Below are 21,512 nucleotides of genomic sequence, written 5' to 3' on the forward strand. Positions count from 1 at the left end.
GATGACGATTCTGATCTATTTATTAAGAATGGCCAGTGGAATGCCTGGGGAATGCCTGGGGAATGCCAGGGGAATGCCAGGGGAATGCCAGGGGCACCTTAAGGCAGTGTAATTAATCTAGGGGGAGAGATGATGTGTCTTTGATGCACATTAACTAGCGGCCCAAACAGATGGCAAGCGGCAGAGCAACAAGACCCCTTCATTAAGATTCTCTATCACCACTACTCACACCGACCGATTAATTCCTTCCTCATCTCAAAGTTAAAACAGGAAAAGGCCTGTTGAGAGGCAACAAAGAGGACACACCAACCTCAGGCTCTTTCATGACAATTGTGATAAAGGCCAAATAATTTCAAGGCATCTTGAAGAACAATCTGGCCTTAATGGCCATGTACATAATCTCCACCCTGCACAGCCAGAAGAGGACTGACCACCCTTCAAAGCCTGGTTCCTATCTAGGTTTCGTCCTAGGTTCCTGCCTTTCTAGGGAAGTTTTCATAGCCACTGTGCTTCTACATCTGCATTGCTTGCTGTTTGGGGTTTTAGGCTGGGTTTCTGTATAGCACTTTGTGACATCTGCTGATGTAAAAAGGGCTTTATAAATAAATGTGATTGAAGGCATCATACAACTTAATTGCAGATCACTCCATTGATTCAGGTTCATGACATGTGCTCTTACCATGCTGCTCTATTCAGAGTGGTTTTGTAAAACAACATCAATATGCGTTCTACATTGCTGTACGATGCATTGCCTGTCAGTAAAGTAAAGTAATATGAATTCCTGCTTTTAGTGTTGGTGTGTGATGATGTCAAAGGAGCAGACAGCACATACCTGAGTAGTCTGCAGATGCTGCTGCTGTAGCGGAGTCTCTGGCTGGCAGCGGCTACACTGGGGGGTATGGGGGGCCGGGAGGGGAAGTAGAACAGCACCGCAGCAAACAGCACCGCCACCATACCAAACTCTATATGGCAGGAGGGAGAAAGAAAAATCAGTGGGTTATTAACCTTAAGGTTAAAGAAAAGGGTTATTATTAGCCTCCTAATGACCTGAACTCAGTCAATGAGTCAGTAACAAACCCATTCCACGCAGAGCTACAGTTGACGTCGGAAGTCTACATACACTGAGGTTGGAGTTATTAAAACTCGTATGTCAACCACTCCACAAATTTCTTGTTAACAAACTATAGTTTTGGCAAGACGGTTAGGACATCTACTTTGTGCATGACAAGTAATTGTTCCAACAGTTGTTTACAGACAGATTATTTCACTTATAATTCACTGTACCACAATTCCAGTGGGTCAGAAGTTTACATACACTAAGTTGACTGTGCCCTTAAACAGCTTGGAAAATTCCAGAAAATTATGTCATGGCTTTAGAAGCTTCTGATAGGGTAATTGACATAATTTGAGTCAATTGGAGGTGTACCTGTGGATGTATTTCAAGGCTTACCTTCAAACTCAGTGCCTCTTTGCTTGACATCATGGGAAAATCAAAAGAAATCAGTCAAGACCTCAGAAAAAGAATTGTAGACCTCCACAAGTCTGGTTCATCCTTGGGAGCAATTTCCAAATGCCTGAAGGTACCACGTTCATCTGTACAATCAATAGTAGGCAAGTAAAAACACCATGGGACCACGCAGCCGTCATACTGCTCAGGAAGGAGACGCGTTCTGTCTCCTAGAGATGAAAGTACTTTGGTGCGAAAAGTGCAAATCAATCCCAGAACAACAGCAAAGGACCTTGTGAAGATGCTCGAGGAAACGGGTACAAAAGTGTCTATATTCACAGTAAAACGAGTCATATATCAACATAACCTGAAAGGCCGCTCAGCAAGGAAGAAGCCACTGCTCCAAAACCCCCATAAAAAAGCCAGACTACGGTTTGCAACTGCACATGGGGACAAAGATCGTACTTTTTGGAGAAATGTCCTCTGGTCTGATGAAACAAAAATAGAACTGTTTGGCCATAATGACCATCATTATGTTTGGAGGGAAAAGGGGGAAGCTTGCAAGCCGAAGAACACCATCCCAACCGTGAAGCACGGGGGTGGCAGCATCAAACATGGGGGTGCTTTGCTGCAGGAGGGACTGGTGCACTTCACAAAATAGATGGCATCATGAGGCAGGAAAATGATGTGCATTTATTGAAGCAACATCTCAAGACATCAGTCAGGAAGTTAAAGCTTGGTCGCAAATGGGTATTCCAAATGGAAAATGGCCCCAAGCAAACTTCCAAAGTTGTGGCAAAATGGCTTAAGGACAACAAAGTCAAGGTATTGGAGTGGCCATCACAAAGCCCTGACCTTAATCCTATAGAAAATTTGTGTGGAGAACTGAAAAAGTGTGTGCGAGCAAGGAGGCCGACAAACCTGACTCAGTTACACCAATTCTGTCAGAAGGAATGGGCCAAAATTCACCCAACTTATTGTGGGAAGCTTGTGGAAGGCTACCCAAAATGTTTGACCCAAGTTAAACAATTTAAAGGCAATGCTACCAAATACTAATTGAGTGTACGTAAACTTCTGACCCACTGGGAATGTGATGAAAGAAATAAAAGCTGAAATAAATACTTCTCAACTATTATTCTGACATTTCACATTCTTAAAATAAAGTTGTGATCCTAACTGATCTAAGACAGGGAATTTCTACTAGGATTAAATGTCAGGAATTGTGAAAATCTGAGTTTAAATGTGGTTGACTAAGGTGTATGTAAACTTCTGACTTCAACTGTACATGTATATGTCTCTGATTCCACCCTACGTTTAGATGGAACAGAACAGGACAGCAGAGCACAGAACCTGAGGACATACAGACCTGCTGTGTTGACGATGTCCGGAGCAGTCAATTAAGAGAGCAGCGGTTTATCAGAGAGATGTCCCTGGGACTAGATTATCCAGCTGGCAGACAATGTAGAGGGCTCTGATACTCTCTCTGTTAGCCTGCCTTCACGGCCCTGGCTTCCAAACAAGCTACTAAATCCCCCAACCCTTTTCACTGGGCCTGGCCTGGCATGGCTTGGCATGGGCAACCGAATCGGACACATCTCTCTTGGAAAAGCTATAGCATTTTCAGACAATCTATTTCCCAAAAAGTACCACCAGAATCATGAATCATGTTTTTTCTTGTCATAATGTGCAGATTGGTTGGACAGCAGCTGCATTTTTACTGGCTGGCTAGAGCAACATGGCTCACATTAGTTTTTTCAACACAAAAAAGACATCAGCCTTTTCATTTGGCACAAGGGTTGGCTGCTGCTTTTCTGTAGTGTGTGTATGGAGGTGTAGAATGTATTCTCCTCAGAGAAGCAGAAGGAAAACATCAAGGAATGTAATTCCCTCTAAATGCTTTCTGACTTTAAATTAATTTCCCTATGACCTCTAAAGAGCTCGGTTCAGAAAATGTGTCTGTTTTGTGCTTTTAAATGTAATATGAATACGCCCTTAGGTTAACACAAAGCCATAGCTTCAATGTACCATTGTGGGCGGATAATATATTTTTATTTCATTAAATGCTTTAATTTTCTGAATCAGTTAAGCAGACCAGTCCAAGCCCCCATCTTTTTATGGCAGCCCGTTCTGTTCTGAATAGTACATTGTTGAAACGTTTGAGACTGGTATTCGTGTGATGAGAGAGTCAGATCACTTTGAATCTCTCCCTAGACAAGATCCAGACCAGAGATGGTGTGTTATTGATTCCTGAAGGGTAATGATGACCGACTGACTGACTGTCTGTGCTGCTGTCAGTACCTACCTACATACATACATACATACGACTCTTTGTAGGATATTGTACTGAATATCTTCCCATCTTCAGTATGCACATTGCGCCAGTGTTCATGCACCTTGGTTTGAATGCAAGGTAGCGACAGCATTTCTTTCTGTTTGGCAGTAGCTGTCTGCATACACAACCAGTTGGATCCTGTCTTGTGTATCTGGGTAACACTTTACTGCACGCCCCCTTATGTACGCATTCATAAACCCTTTATAACAGCTACATAAGACATAACATCTGTACCTGCATACAAAACCAGCTGAATCCTGTCTCGTATGTGATTGATCTGGGTGTCTGTCGAGACAACAGCTCGGGCCACCATGACACGGGTGGTGTCGTTAGGGGCGGGCACAAGCAGCGGGCCGACGATGAAGGAGCACGCCGCCCCCAGATAGCTGACCAATGAGGCGACAGCGGTGGCCGTGGCTCTTTGGTCTGGAGCGAACCATGTGGTGGAGAGGAGGGGTCCAGCGCTCATTATTGTTGGTCCGGCCAAACCATTCAACAGCTGACCACCGTGTATTAACCTGCAGAGAGGAGAGGACAGGGAGAAACATGAAACATTAATGTCACATCATGCATACAGACAAGGCAAACAGTGGAACCAGATAAACGTTATTGTACATGGCTTGCACATGTGATAAGCTCTCAATATTTTTCATTCAGAATGATAGAAAACATCATTAGATGATTTATGAACATACAATAAGTGGTCCCACATTTCCTCCTTAATGTTCAGTAACTCTGTCCCCTGTGCCAGCCCAGTGTGTCTGAGGTCTGTGGCCAGGGAGAACAGAACACTGCTGTGCTGATTAATTGTCTGTGAGCTCAGCTCTGTAAAGACAAGGTTCAGTCTGCCCTGTCTGAGATCACACAGCAGTGTGAGACGGATTGAGCTTAGAAAAAGAGAGAGAAGTGGATACAGATAGAGGAAAACGAGCAACTCTCAGACAGTCTGCCACCGTCTGCCTGGACAGTTCAAACCAGAGCAGCGCAAACCAAAACAGCTCAAACAAGAGCAGCTCATGGCAGATAACAGAGCCGCCAATGCTGACAAGGCAGATTGATGGAAGTGTCATTATCCCTTACCTCCTCCTGAGATCTTCTCAAACAACTCTTAACCCCCTGTCTTCTACACTAAAACAGTCTCCCTCACTTCTCATTGGTCTCTCTCCCTCCCTCCCTCCCTCTCTCCTCTCCCTCCACGTTCCACCTTCCTCCCATTTCTCTCCCTCCTCCACTCGCTCTCCATCTCGCCCCCCTCCCCCGTCTCTCTCCCACTCTTTCTCTCCCTCTCGCGCTGTGATCACTCATTCCATTAATAAAGCCAAACAGAATTATCAAAATTATGAAATTATTTATGGTGCCCGCTGTTCCAAAGATCTATGTTCCATCCACTATACTTGATGTCATCCCATCCTGAAAACTGACCCTTGAAGAATTCCAAATCCTCAATCAATGGTGATCGGTACAAGACTACGAGTACTGTATCTAACTGATAATAATTTTCATTAGACATGATATCTGATTTAACACACTAGATTTGATGCATGGATATCTGAACGATTCTGATCGAGATCATTCAGTCTCAAGGGATAAACCTTCTAAATACCATCTGTGTGACCTTATCACTGTGTGGCCTAATATGAAATGTGACCTAATATGAAATGTGACCTCGGCCTCAACTGAAGCAATCAACATAATATAAAGGTCTTCAGATAGATGGAGGAGACAGGAGACTGCTAATCAAATTCTCAGATAAAGGGAGGATTAATCAATTCATGCCTGATGATTCTGGGGTGTGGAAGAGTGGAGGGAGGAGGAGAAGAGGAGTGGAAGAGAGGAGGACGGGAGGGAGAGCGGTCGTTCTACGAGAGATGATTAACTTAATGTGTATTGATGAACCCTGTCAGAGAGAATCTCATTGCTCTGAGACCAAGCCAGCCCAGCGAGGAAGAAAGTCAGTCAGTTAGATATACAATATGCTCATGTCTCTTAACCTGTCATAGTGTGACAGAGGTAATACTACTGCCACTGCCGGATACCCACTCCAATCTAACATGTCAGAGGATGGCACAATCAGAGAAGCCATGGCAGTATCATTGGCACAATGGGTCATGGCTGTGCGTATGTATATGTGTGTGTGTGTGAGTGTGTGTGTGGCCAATCAATGAGAAATTAAGAGATCTCTAAGAGAGAGGGAGCTTTTCATCAGTGTTCTATGTATTTGTATACATTTGTCTAACTGAAGAGCATAACATCGCTGTCTGATGAAAACCTTTTATCTCCAAAACAGAAAAAAAAACTGCCACATTTTGCCAATAACATACCATTTTGAAACGTCACAGGCTATTTTTAACATATTTTCTTGATCCTAGAGTCATGAAATGTTCAGAGTACATTGAAGGGAGTTACTGCTTTCAATATATGAAAATAATTGCAAAAATTAAGATTAATTGGCTTTCCAACAGCTACCTTAACCTGCTTTGATTCGAGAGGTATCATCAATGTTGCTCTGCTCTGACCTCTGTTTAATCAGTGACCAGTGTAATGTCTCCTGCCCTGGCCTCTTTTCAGATATTCTGACTGACTCACAGATTCTCCTTGGGTATTTTCCCCTGAACTAGACTAGAGAATAGCTCTGACAACAGGAAGGTGTTTCAATCTCACAACTCACTCCCTTTGATTCTCAGATATGAGCTCCAAACTGAACAACGTTTACCCTCCAGAGCATATGGTTAAAAAAGATGCCAATCGAACATGAAACGATGGTTCTCCCTCCTTTAAAAATAACATCTAGTACATGCTGTCAATGGATCCCTCCTGTTCCTAAATCAAGCTAACTGCAACCATCCTTCTCCCTTACAGCACAGCCATCCTTCTCCCTTACAGCACAGCCATCCTTCTCCCTTACAGCACAGCCATCCTTCTCCCTTACAGCACAGCCATCCTTCTCCGTTTGATCGCTGCCTGCAATGCCCTTGAACTCCTCAGCTTCTCTTCTCTCCTCTAGTCCTCTCCTCTAAGTTTATCTCCTCTCCTCTCAGCTGCTCTCCTCCCCTCCCTCTCAGCTCCTCTCCTGCTCATCTCCACAAAGTGCTATTCCAAATCAGATCAGTAGCCAATTGGGCTTATTGTATCTAAATCACAGGTTGACGTTTATTGTCATGAGTCTTGTCCTGGAGGCAGACATGAGTGATTTCCCCTTAGATAGGCCAGCTGCAAAGTCAAAATTGGCTATATTGTAAAAAATGACTTCGTGGCTATGCCAGCTAGTGACCACTCTGCAGAGCTGCCTCCAGAACAAGATTCAAGATTAAACGCGCTAGCCTACATCTAAATTACAATCACAAGCCTAGCACCCACACTCTGGAAAGAGATATGTAAATTACATACAGTATGTATATGTGTGAGACACATACACAGCAGCAGTATAGGTTGACAATAACACAAACCCCATGTCTCAGAACTTTAACTCAGCAGGGTGGTGAGCAGTAATGTAAAGTACTCAAGTAAAAATACTTTAAAGTAGTACTTTAGTAGTTTTTTTTGGTATCTGTACTTTACTATAAAAAAAATTGAAAACTTTTACTTCACTACATTCCTAAAGAAAATAAATGTACTTTTTACTCCATACATCCCTTACACCCAAAAGTACTCGTTACATTTTGAATGCTTAGTAGGACAGGAAAATGGTCCAATTCATGCACTTATCAAGAGAACACGTGGTTATCCCTACTGCTTCTGATCTGGGAACTCACAAAACACAAATGCATAATTTGCAAATGATGTCTGAGTGTTGGAGTCTGTCCCTGGCTATCCGTAAATGTTTTAAACATGAAAATGGTGCCGTCTGCTTTGCTTAATATAAGGAATTTGATACTTAAGTATATTTAGAACCAAATACTTTTACTCAAGTTGTATTTTACTGGGTGACTTTTACTTTTACTTGAGTAACTTTCTATTAAGGCATCTATACTTTTACTCAAGTATCACAACTGCATACTTTTTCCACCACTGGTGGTGAGCAATGTTCCCTCAAAGCTGTTTTGGGTCACCTAAATCATCCTCTTCCTACCAGTTGCCCCTGACTGCTGCTGTTCTAAGTGCTCCGCTGGCCTGCTGTTCTCATCTGCCCTCCTCCTTGGTTCATATGAAAACCTCCTCCAGGACTGCCTCGCAGAAGAGAATCCAGGCCGTGCAGAAACGCAAGAGATTGAACTTCACTGAGTTCGCCCCATTAGTTTGCACTATATAGAAGTTTTATTTCATAAAAATAATCAACATTATACCAGCCCTTTTCAATGCAACAAACTAAAACAAATCTAACTTTCCAAGATTGAGTCTTGATTTTGTTGTAGGCAGATCCTGAGCGCAACGGAGTAGAATTCTATTGGCGGGGGTAGCCCACAAGCGGTCTTTCAATCACCCGCCAGTGAATGCGCCCAGTGTGCACATTTGTTGATAATCTTTGATAGTTAGCGAGTTATTAGCCCATTTATAGATAAGTATAGTTCAGCAAGAGCACAAAACATGTAGGCTACATTTCAAGCTGCCTTTGAAAAGACAGTCAGCTAAAAAGCTTGTGTCTTAGTAAAAAGTGGCAGTGTTGTATTTTGAGACTGGCTTATTAGCATATTCAAGCCTATATGCAGAAAGGAGAGCCTACAGTGTCTAATTCTCTCTATAGTAATACATTATATTTTGGAAAGTGGTTTCTTGCATCATACAACACAATGCAGGAGTGCAACTTTCACTGGGGACATTCCCCCACATTCTGAAATTGTATTTTTGTCCCACCCAGTTTTATCATTGGAATGTGATACAAAACGAGGCAACGATGTGCTTTAGGATCATGCGGACGTCTACGAGCAGTCGGGTAAGCTGTGAAGTGTTTATCCGACTGGTTAAAAAAAAAGAATTGATGTCCCCCCCACTTATAAAACCAAAGTTGCGCCCCTGGTGCAATGTACAGTCACCTATTTGACCCATGGTGTTACAGACCAAGTAAAAAATCCTTAATTAATGTCAAGCCCTTCATAATGTAAAAACGGTTTTAAAAGTCTCATGCAATGTAGGCCTGCATTGAACACCACATATAGGCTACTGTAGGCTATATCATAGAAATCAAAAGCTATTTCCATGTGAACATTTTTTATGGGTTGTGCTCCATTGGTTTTGTTGGTAGGCCAACATACTCAAATAGCCACAATAGCCTATTGACTACTATCTAAAACTGTAAGGCTACAGCCTCAGTGTTCATTGTAAACGTGCGCCGGAAGTTGCGCAAAATTCTCACAACATTCAAGTTTCCACTAATAAGACCTAAAAATTTGCTAAGTGCCCCAATAATTTTGAGGGAACATTGGTGGTGAGTGCGGCCCAGTACATCACTGGAGACGAGCTCCCTGCCATCCAGGACCTCTATATCAGGCTGTGTTAGAGGAAGATCCAACATGTTTTTAAACACTCCAGCCACCCAAGTCATAGACTCTCTGTCAGCGCACGGCAAGCGGTACCAATACACCAAGTCTAGACCCAACAGGACCCCTAAACAGCTTCCACCACCAAGCCATAAGACTGCTAAACAAGACTGCTAAATAGCTAATCAAACGGCTACCCAGACTACCTGCATTGACCCCTTTTTGCATTAACTCTCTTTCACTGACTCTATGCAAACACACTGTAGTCTACCCACACACTCACACATACTTACACTGACACCCAACACACACACACACACACACACACACACACACACACACACACACACACACACACACACACACACACACACACACACACACACACACACTTTTACGCTCACCACATACACTGCTGCTACAGCTCTGTCTATTATCTATCCTGTTGCCTAGTCACATTACCCCTACCTATATGTACACATAGCTACCTAAATTACCTCGTACTCCCTGCACTTCGACTCGGTATTGGTAATTTCTGTATATAGCCATGCTATTTTTGCTCGTTATTGTTATTCGTTATTCACTGTATATTTATTTATTCCTAGTGTCACTATTACTATTTTTTTAATATATTTTTTGCATTATCTTTAATTCTGCATTGTTGGAAAAGGACCTGTAAGTAAGCATTTCACTGTTAGTCTACACCTATTGTTTACGAAGCATGTGACAAATAAAATGTTATTTGATTTAATAGACCTGTGTGCAGCAAAATAACACACAATGCAATGACTGACACCTGCTGGTGACTTTGGGAACTGTTTATGGAGGGATAATATACACCGAGTGTACAAAAGATTAGGAACCACTTCCTAATATTGAGTTGCACCCCCTTTTGCCCTCAGAACAGCCTCAATTCGTCGGGGGCCATGGACTCTACAAGACGTCAAAAGCGTTCCACAGGGACGCTGGCCCATGTTGACTCCAATGCTTCCCACAGTTGTGTCAAGTTCGCTAGATGCCTTTGGGTGGTGAACCATTCTTGATACACACGGCAAATTGTTGAGCGTGAAAAACCCAGCAGTGTTGCTGTTCTTGACACAAACCGGTGCGCCTGGCACCTACTACCATACCCTGCTCAAAGGCACTCAAATATTTTGTCTTGCCTATTAACCCTCTGAATGGCACATGTACACAATCCATGTCTCAATTGTATCAATGCTTAAAAATCCTTCTTTAACCGGTCTCCTCCCCTTCATCTATACTGATTGAAGTGGATTTAACAAGTGCCGTCAATAAGGGATCATAACTTCACCTGGATTCACCTGGTCAGTCTGTCATGGAAGGAGCAGGTGTTCCTAATGTTTTGTTCTCTCAAGGTACTGTTAATGCACTGCTCAACTGTTAAACAATAAAGCTTTACGGTGCACTGAAAATCATAAGGAATCATATAAGGCTCAATGGAAGGGTCAAAGGTCACCTCAGCTTATCTGCTCCAACTCCCAAAGGTCAGGTAAATGTAAAGCCCAAAGAGAGACTTCACAAATCCACTTGTATGGTTTAAACACACCGAAGCTGCTTGCTCAAGCACTATAAAGTTCCCTGGACATCCCAGTTCTCTGGTTGGCATGGTATGAAGTTCCACTAGTTTGGTCTGATAATCTACGCTACATTAACTCTTGATCTACATTTTTACATCACCAGTGTGCTTCCAACAAAAGGCTAACGTTGACCATAAAAGCATCACTTACTGACATTTCAACTGTTTCCTACTCTACTACTACAACTACAAACCATGAATAAGTACAGGAGTTCGGCTTGAGGAGCCTGTCTTGAATTGTTTGTCCCAGATAGCCTAGAGATGTTTAATAGTGTAATCGCAGGAACTGTGATTAACTGAACGAGCAAGGCAGCCTTCTCAGGGATAGTGCTTTGGATAGTATGGGTGTAAAACCTTTATGTATTGGCACTTTATCACCCCCATATAGCAACGCTGTCTGGGTCTCAGTTGGATGGTGGGATCTTTTACTACAGAGAGAATACTCTGAGGTGTTCTGTTGTGTTGGCATCCTTACTGCCTGCAATATATCTCTGTCTCCAATAAACCGCCCTGCACTACAACCGCATCTCTCGTTAGATGGCGTATGCCTCGGCACGGTTAGATGGCGAATGCCTCGGCACGGTTAGATGGCGAATGCCTCGGCACGGTTAGATGGCGTATGCCTCGGCACGGTTAGATGGCGAATGCCTCGGCACGGTTAGATGGCGAATGCCTCGGCACGGTTAGATGGCGTATGCCTCGGCACGGTTAGATGGCGTATGCCTCGGCACGGTTAGATGGCGAATGCCTCGGCACGGTTAGATGGCGAATGCCTCGGCACGGTTAGATGGCGTATGCCTCGGCACGGTTAGATGGCGAATGCCTCGGCACGGTTAGATGGCGTATGCCTCGGCACGGTTAGATGGCGAATGCCTCGGCACGGTTAGATGGCGAATGCCTCGGCACGGTTAGATGGCGTGTGCCTCGGCACGGTTAGATGGCGTGTGCCTCGGCACGGTTAGATGGCGAGTGCCTCGGCACGGTTAGATGGCGAATGCCTCGGCACGGTTAGATGGCGTATGCCTCGGCACGGTTAGATGGCGTATGCCTCGGCACGGTTAGATGGCGAATGCCTCGGCACGGTTAGATGGCGTATGCCTCGGCACGGTTAGATGGCGAATGCCTCGGCACGGTTAGATGGCGAATGCCTCGGCACGGTTAGATGGCGAATGCCTCGGCACGGTTAGATGGCGTATGCCTCGGCACGGTTAGATGGCGTATGCCTCGGCACGGTTAGATGGCGTATGCCTCGGCACGGTTAGATGGCGTATGCCTCGGCACGGTTAGATGGCGAATGCCTCGGCACGGTTAGATGGCGTATGCCTCGGCACGGTTAGATGGCGTATGCCTCGGCACGGTTAGATGGCGTATGCCTCGGCACGGTTAGATGGCGTATGCCTCGGCACGGTTAGATGGCGTATGCCTCGGCACGGTTAGATGGCGAATGCCTCGGCACGGTTAGATGGCGTATGCCTCGGCACGGTTAGATGGCGAATGCCTCGGCACGGTTAGATGGCGTATGCCTCGGCACGGTTAGATGGCGTATGCCTCGGCACGGTTAGATGGCGTATGCCTCGGCACGGTTAGATGGCGTATGCCTCGGCACGGTTAGATGGCGTATGCCTCGGCACGGTTAGATGGCGTATGCCTCGGCACGGTTAGATGGCGTATGCCTCGGCACGTGACCCTGTATTTCTCACGACAGAGTACAACAGCATATGCCCTACTCAGCCAGGAGGCCTAGTCACTGTAAAATGGTCCACACCAACGGCATAGATATTTTGGAATGTTTATGGATGGTCAAGTACATGTATACTGTCAAGTCAGCGTTATGCAGGTCTATAGTACACACGCACGCACACACACATATTCTGTTGTTCCATACTCAGCTGCCCTCTGAAGCATAAATGTTACAGCGAGAACGAAGACTAGTGAGTAGGACTGAAGAGGTTGTTTTCAGTTAAGTGCAGCCTTAGTCTGGTCCCAGATCTGTCTGGCAGCAAAAACAGATTTGGGACGAGGTAAACACAGCCTGGGGCAATTTAAAAGCTGATACTTCTCTGCAAACACTTTCAATTAGTGGAATATTATTTTATTTAAAAGAGGAATCATTCGTAAGTATAATTTTCTAAGTATCCCTCCTAGAATGAGAGCCAATCATTTTCTGTTTATTTTACTATTTTTAGTCTGTATTAATATTGCATTAAACTGAACTAATGGTCCTCATTTTACAGATCCAATCACACTCAGAGAAAATGTGCAGTTAGACTACGACTAGTTTTTATTACCTGTTCTTTGGGACCCCAAATCAGCAACCTAACATAATAAATTCAGTGGGTGAAAGTGCTATATTTAAGAGAATTCAATTGAAATAGCCATAATGCATCACCTGAATTGAAGTCAATGTGGAGCCTAATAAGAAATAAGTGGCAGATTAACAATAGAGAAGGTCATAAAATTACCAAAGTAATTCAGATAACCTTGTCGTCTGGGCCTCCTTCAAACACACAGGAACTGTTTTAGAAAGAGGAAATATTGCCTATATTTTTTTAAATAGCGATGGAAGAAAGGACAGGTTTTTATTTTTTATTCTGGTAAAAATAAGGATGTCAGAAAGAAAAGTGTGAATGAAAGCCCTAGTCGATAAGAGAAACAGAAAACAAGTATCCACACAATTCAACATTTTAAATAGAATTCTAATCTCTTGAAGGAAATGGTGCGCCTCAATCCCATTCAATGTCTCTGCTATTGTGAGGCATTCAAAGCGAGCAGAAACTATTTCAATACGACAGTTCAATACCGCAACACAACAATGCAACTGGCAAACTAGCGATTTATAAATGCTGTCATTCATCAAAACTATGGTAGACTAGATGGGTAATTTCTTTCCTCCCTAAAACTGCAATTTACAAGCAATACCGGGCACCATGAAACCAGAAAATTACCATAGCTATTCACAATATTGGTAATTGTAATAAGTATATACATTTCTGTGGAGCCTTTGATAAGACTTTTCCAGAGGAAGAATCTTCCAACATAATACATATATGGGGCATAATTTTGGGAAAGCACTACCAGGTTCCAAACAACCCGTTTTATAAAGAGAGTATATAGCACATCTCTGGGTGTGAGGGGTTGTGTGGGGTGTTACCATCGCCTTAGTTGTAAGTCTAGGGCTGTTGCGGTGACCGTATTACTGCCACACCGGCAGTCATGTGTCATGACCGAAGTAAAATTCTATGTGACCGTTGAGTCACAGTAATCTCCTTTTATGCACTCTGGACATGTGTTAGTAGTACCCAACTCGCTAACAACCATCAGGCCTAATGGCCTGGTACTCAGGGCTCTGTCCTTCTAACCACTCTGACATCAATGCAAACACAATTGAAAATCACATCAAAAACGTATCATCAAAACAGTATTGTGATTTTAAAACTCACCTCACTGTGATGATCAATTAGAGGTTCAACAGCAGGTTGAAACATGGTTGTTGTGGATGTTGTTTCAAAGCCTAACAATACGCATATATGAGCCCAAGCCCCCCCGCAAAAACCTGAAATAAAATTATGATTGTGCCGTTATACAATACATAGCCTAACGCCTACTACGCATGGCAGAGAACTGTATAGGCCTAGGCGATAATGTTGGTTCATTGATTGTGCAGGACGGCTTACAGAGTTAGCCTACAATTATAGTGAATTTGTAGTTAATTTTGAATAGCCTAGTAATAGGGTATTTTTATCTTTTCATAATTAATAGGCTAACACATTACCTTTGGCTACAGAATATCTCACCACCGTGTATTTCTATCTCCTCCCCTCCCTTCATTACTTTCTCAAGCGTGCAGAGAGAGGGGCTGTCAACAGTTTAATGAAATATGTTTTGATGTTCCCAAACAGATTTCACAAATGAAGCACTGGGTAGCTGCAGGAACAGGGTTAAAGAGGCAATGGCATACAGGGTTTGGGTGGAATATCACCTGTGGCGCAGCGAGGCCGCATGCTTCTCAAACAGTGGTTGATGAGAGGAGTGAAATAACCAGAGTAGCCTACCCAGCATGAGTGAAAAACTAACTGTCTGGAAAGTGGCCTCCATTCGCTGTTCGAGTGCATACGGATGACACTTATTTTTTCCCTGCCACTGTTCCTACCCATTTGATAATGGGCCATTCTAAATCAAAGGAAATTTGACACATTAGATAAGACTAGATTAAATTGAGAATAGTCTGATGGGTGAAAATATTATCACTTGATGGGAGAACAGCATGTGCAGCCTAAGGAACAAGCTTTTTTGCGACTTTCTCAAATCATCAATAGCCCCTAGTCACATCATGCAGCCCATATATGTTTTGTTTTCTAAGAGATTCTAAGGTTTGTATCATTCACAACTAAAGTCTCCAAATAACTCTAAATCTAGCGTATAGGACCTGTTTCAAATGTCACTTTTACGCTCAACATAGTCACTTCATATGCACACTCGCTCCGGAATGGGAAAAATCTAACGGGGGCCATGGACTCTAGATGGCGTATGCCTCGGCACGGTTAGATGGCGAATGCCTCGGCACGGTTAGATGGCGAATGCCTCGGCACGGTTAGATGGCGTGTGCCTCGGCACGGTTAGATGGCGTGTGCCTCGGCACGGTTAGATGGCGAGTGCCTCGGCACGGTTAGATGGCGAATGCCTCGGCACGGTTAGATGGCGTATGCCTCGGCACGGTTAGATGGCGTATGCCTCGGCACGGTTAGATGGCGTATGCCTCGGCACGGTTAGATGGCGAATGCCTCGGCACGGTTAGATGGCGTATGCCTCGGCACGGTTAGATGGCGAATGCCTCGGCACGGTTAGATGGCAAATGCCTCGGCACGGTTAGATGGCGAATGCCTCGGCACGGTTAGATGGCGTATGCCTCGGCACGGTTAGATGGCGTATGCCTCGGCACGGTTAGATGGCGTATGCCTCGGCACGGTTAGATGGCGTATGCCTCGGCACGGTTAGATGGCGAATGCCTCGGCACGGTTAGATGGCGTATGCCTCGGCACGGTTAGATGGCGTATGCCTCGGCACGGTTAGATGGCGTATGCCTCGGCACGGTTAGATGGCGTATGCCTCGGCACGGTTAGATGGCGTATGCCTCGGCACGGTTAGATGGCGTATGCCTCGGCACGGTTAGATGGCGAATGCCTCGGCACGGTTAGATGGCGTATGCCTCGGCACGGTTAGATGGCGAATGCCTCGGCACGGTTAGATGGCGTATGCCTCGGCACGGTTAGATGGCGTATGCCTCGGCACGGTTAGATGGCGTATGCCTCGGCACGGTTAGATGGCGTATGCCTCGGCACGGTTAGATGGCGTATGCCTCGGCACGGTTAGATGGCGTATGCCTCGGCACGTGACCCTGTATTTCTCACGACAGAGTACAACAGCATATGCCCTACTCAGCCAGGAGGCCTAGTCACTGTAAAATGGTCCACACCAACGGCATAGATATTTTGGAATGTTTATGGATGGTCAAGTACATGTATACTGTCAAGTCAGCGTTATGCAGGTCTATAGTACACACGCACGCACACACACATATTCTGTTGTTCCATACTCAGCTGCCCTCTGAAGCATAAATGTTACAGCGAGAACGAAGACTAGTGAGTAGGACTGAAGAGGTTGTTTTCAGTTAAGTGCAGCCTTAGTCTGGTCCCAGATCTGTCTGGCAGCAAAAACAGATTTGGGACGAGGTAAACACAGCCTGGGGCAATTTAAAAGCTGATACTTCTCTGCAAACACTTTCAATTAGTGGAATATTATTTTATTTAAAAGAGGAATCATTCGTAAGTATAATTTTCTAAGTATCCCTCCTAGAATGAGAGCCAATCATTTTCTGTTTATTTTACTATTTTTAGTCTGTATTAATATTGCATTAAACTGAACTAATGGTCCTCATTTTACAGATCCAATCACACTCAGAGAAAATGTGCAGTTAGACTACGACTAGTTTTTATTACCTGTTCTTTGGGACCCCAAATCAGCAACCTAACATAATAAATTCAGTGGGTGAAAGTGCTATATTTAAGAGAATTCAATTGAAATAGCCATAATGCATCACCTGAATTGAAGTCAATGTGGAGCCTAATAAGAAATAAGTGGCAGATTAACAATAGAGAAGGTCATAAAATTACCAAAGTAATTCAGATAACCTTGTCGTCTGGGCCTCCTTCAAACACACAGGAACTGTTTTAGAAAGAGGAAATATTGCCTATATTTTTTTAAATAGCGATGGAAGAAAGGACAGGTTTTTATTTTTTATTCTGGTAAAAATAAGGATGTCAGAAAGAAAAGTGTGAATGAAAGCCCTAGTCGATAAGAGAAACAGAAAACAAGTATCCACACAATTCAACATTTTAAATAGAATTCTAATCTCTTGAAGGAAATGGTGCGCCTCAATCCCATTCAATGTCTCTGCTATTGTGAGGCATTCAAAGCGAGCAGAAACTATTTCAATACGACAGTTCAATACCGCAACACAACAATGCAACTGGCAAACTAGCGATTTATAAATGCTGTCATTCATCAAAACTATGGTAGACTAGATGGGTAATTTCTTTCCTCCCTAAAACTGCAATTTACAAGCAATACCGGGCACCATGAAACCAGAAAATTACCATAGCTATTCACAATATTGGTAATTGTAATAAGTATATACATTTCTGTGGAGCCTTTGATAAGACTTTTCCAGAGGAAGAATCTTCCAACATAATACATATATGGGGCATAATTTTGGGAAAGCACTACCAGGTTCCAAACAACCCGTTTTATAAAGAGAGTATATAGCACATCTCTGGGTGTGAGGGGTTGTGTGGGGTGTTACCATCGCCTTAGTTGTAAGTCTAGGGCTGTTGCGGTGACCGTATTACTGCCACACCGGCAGTCATGTGTCATGACCGAAGTAAAATTCTATGTGACCGTTGAGTCACAGTAATCTCCTTTTATGCACTCTGGACATGTGTTAGTAGTACCCAACTCGCTAACAACCATCAGGCCTAATGGCCTGGTACTCAGGGCTCTGTCCTTCTAACCACTCTGACATCAATGCAAACACAATTGAAAATCACATCAAAAACGTATCATCAAAACAGTATTGTGATTTTAAAACTCACCTCACTGTGATGATCAATTAGAGGTTCAACAGCAGGTTGAAACATGGTTGTTGTGGATGTTGTTTCAAAGCCTAACAATACGCATATATGAGCCCAAGCCCCCCCGCAAAAACCTGAAATAAAATTATGATTGTGCCGTTATACAATACATAGCCTAACGCCTACTACGCATGGCAGAGAACTGTATAGGCCTAGGCGATAATGTTGGTTCATTGATTGTGCAGGACGGCTTACAGAGTTAGCCTACAATTATAGTGAATTTGTAGTTAATTTTGAATAGCCTAGTAATAGGGTATTTTTATCTTTTCATAATTAATAGGCTAACACATTACCTTTGGCTACAGAATATCTCACCACCGTGTATTTCTATCTCCTCCCCTCCCTTCATTACTTTCTCAAGCGTGCAGAGAGAGGGGCTGTCAACAGTTTAATGAAATATGTTTTGATGTTCCCAAACAGATTTCACAAATGAAGCACTGGGTAGCTGCAGGAACAGGGTTAAAGAGGCAATGGCATACAGGGTTTGGGTGGAATATCACCTGTGGCGCAGCGAGGCCGCATGCTTCTCAAACAGTGGTTGATGAGAGGAGTGAAATAACCAGAGTAGCCTACCCAGCATGAGTGAAAAACTAACTGTCTGGAAAGTGGCCTCCATTCGCTGTTCGAGTGCATACGGATGACACTTATTTTTTCCCTGCCACTGTTCCTACCCATTTGATAATGGGCCATTCTAAATCAAAGGAAATTTGACACATTAGATAAGACTAGATTAAATTGAGAATAGTCTGATGGGTGAAAATATTATCACTTGATGGGAGAACAGCATGTGCAGCCTAAGGAACAAGCTTTTTTGCGACTTTCTCAAATCATCAATAGCCCCTAGTCACATCATGCAGCCCATATATGTTTTGTTTTCTAAGAGATTCTAAGGTTTGTATCATTCACAACTAAAGTCTCCAAATAACTCTAAATCTAGCGTATAGGACCTGTTTCAAATGTCACTTTTACGCTCAACATAGTCACTTCATATGCACACTCGCTCCGGAATGGGAAAAATATCCTTTCTATTTTATTCAGCTAAGTTCAATTATATTCTTGGTACTATAAAATCATTATTAAGCAATAAGGCCCGAGGGGGTGTGTTATAAACCACAGCTGAGGGCTGTTCTTATGTACGACGCAACACGGAGTGCTTGGATACAGCAATATACCACAATCCGCTGAGGTGCTTTATTGTCATTATAAACTGGTTTCCAACTTGATTAGAGCAGTAAAAATAAATGTTTTGTCATATGTTTTGTCATATGCGTGGCATACAGTCTGATACACTTGGTTGCACTCACTAGGAAAACTAAAATACCAAAGGCTGGCCCTAAGGTAATCTACCGAAGGTCCTACAGAGAGTTCAATCAGAACTCATTTGTGGATGAGATTAAGAATGTGCAATGGTTAGAAGTGTGTAGTGTTAGGTTCTAATTCTCAGAGTAAAAACTCTACGGACAATATGAAAGCTCAAACCAAGCTTATTCTCCCAGAGGATCAATACAGCTGCATTAGACAAAGACATATTCACACAAGCACTGATATTTAACCCTTTCTCATAGGCTGAGTCTCCTCCTACACATCTGAACAAACATTGTATCTTTATTGCTAGGCAGGAAACTAAGTGATACGGGCCATAAAAACTTTTCTTCCTCCCTTAACGTGACCTGACCTGATCTCGACTAGAGGTCGACCGATTAATCGGAATGGCCGATTAATTAGGGCCGATTTCAAGTTTTCATAACAATCGGAAATCTGTATTTTTGGACACCGATTTGGCCGTTTTTATTTTTTTACACCTTTATTTAACTAGGCAAGTCAGTTAAGAACACATTCTTATTTTCAATGACGGCCTCGGAACGGTGGGTTAACTGCCTTGTTCAGGGGCAGAACGGCAGATTCTTACCTTGTCAGCTCGGGGATTCAATCTTGCAACCTTACGATTAACTAGTCCAATGCTCTAACCACCTGCTTTACATTGCACTCCACGAGGAGCCTGCCTGTTACGCGAATGCAGTAAGAAGCCATGGTAAGTTGCTAGCTAGCATTATACTTATCTTATAAAAAAACAATCAATCAATCAATCATGATCACTAGTTAACTACACATGGTTGATGATATTACTAGTTTATCTAGCGTGTCCTGCGTTGCATATAATCGATGCGGTGCGCATTCGCGAAACAGGACTGTCGTTGCTGCAACGTGTACCTAACCATAAACATCAACGCCTTTCTTAAAATCAATACACAAGTATATATTTTTTAAACCTGCATATTTAGTTAATATTGCCTGCTAACATGAATTTCTTTTAACTAGGGAATTGTGTCACTTCTCTTGCAACAGAGTCAGGGTATATGCAGCAGTTTGGACCGCCTGGCTCGTTGCGAACTGTGTGAAGACTATTTCTTCCTAACAAAGACAGCCAACTTCGCCAAACGGGGGATGATTTAACAAAAGCGCATTTGCGAAAAATGTACCTAACCATTAACATCAATGCCTTTCTTAAAATCAATACACAGAAGTATATATTTTTAAACCTGCATATTTAGCTGAAATTAATCCAGGTTAGCGGGCAATATTTACCAGGTGAAATTGTGTCACTTCTCTTGCGTTCATTGCACGCAGAGTCAGGGTATATGCAACAGTTTGGGCCACCTGGCTCCTTGCGAACTAATTTGCCAGAATTTTACGTAATTATGACATAACATTGAAGGTTGTGCATGGATGCCACCCGTTAGATAAAATACATAACTGTTCCGTATTTCACTGAAAGAATAAACGTTTTGTTTTCGAGATGATAGTTTCCGGATTCGACCATATTAATGACCTGTTATAATTAAGTCTATGATTTGATAGAGCAGTCTGACTGAGCGATGGTGGGCACCAGCAGGCTTGTAAGCATATTCATTCAAACAGCACTTTCGTGCGCTTTGCCAGCAGCTCTGCTGTTTATGAATTCAAGCCTATCAACTCCCGAGATTAGGCTGTTGTAACCGATGTGAAATGGCTAGCTAGTTAGCGGGGTGCGCGCTAATAGCGTTTCAAACGTCACTCGCTCTGAGACTTGGAGTAGTTGTTCCCCTTGCTCTGCATGGGTAACGCTGCTTCGAGGGTGGCTGTTGTCGATGTGTTCCTGGTTCGAGCCCAGGTAGCGGCGAGGAGCAGGATGGAAGCTATACTGTTACACTGGCAATACTAAAGTGCCTATAAGAACATCCAATAGTCAAAGGTATATGAAATACAAATCGTATAGAGAGAAATAGTCCTATAATTCCTATAATAACTACAACCTAAAACTTCTTACCTGGGAATATTGAAGACATGTTAAAAGGAACCACCAGCTTTCATACGTCCTCATGTTCTGAGCAAGGAACTTAAACGTTAGCTTTCTTACATGGCACATATTGCACTTTTACTTTCTTCTCCAACACTTTGTTTTTGCATTATTTAAACCAAATTGAACATGTTTCATTATTTATTTGAGGCTAAATTGATTTTATTGATGTATTATATTAAGTTAAAATAAGTGTTC

The 21,512-nt window shown here is 43.2% G+C and overlaps 1 protein-coding gene across 1 annotated transcript in view; it reads right to left on the reverse strand.

Annotated features, from left to right (window-relative positions):
- The window catches only part of slc49a4 (solute carrier family 49 member 4), a 78,906-nt gene that overhangs the window by 47,680 nt on the left and 9,714 nt on the right, over positions 1-21,512 (reverse strand). The window contains exons 3-4 of the mRNA XM_071341864.1: positions 4,014-4,297; positions 833-962 (exon numbers count right to left, since the gene is read on the reverse strand). Coding sequence (XP_071197965.1) covers positions 833-962; positions 4,014-4,297 — 414 coding nt within the window. The remainder of the gene's footprint in view (positions 1-832; positions 963-4,013; positions 4,298-21,512) is intronic.

This window comes from Salvelinus alpinus, chromosome 14 (genome assembly GCF_045679555.1).
Source record: "Salvelinus alpinus chromosome 14, SLU_Salpinus.1, whole genome shotgun sequence".
In the NCBI taxonomy this organism is placed as follows: domain Eukaryota; kingdom Metazoa; phylum Chordata; class Actinopteri; order Salmoniformes; family Salmonidae; genus Salvelinus; species Salvelinus alpinus.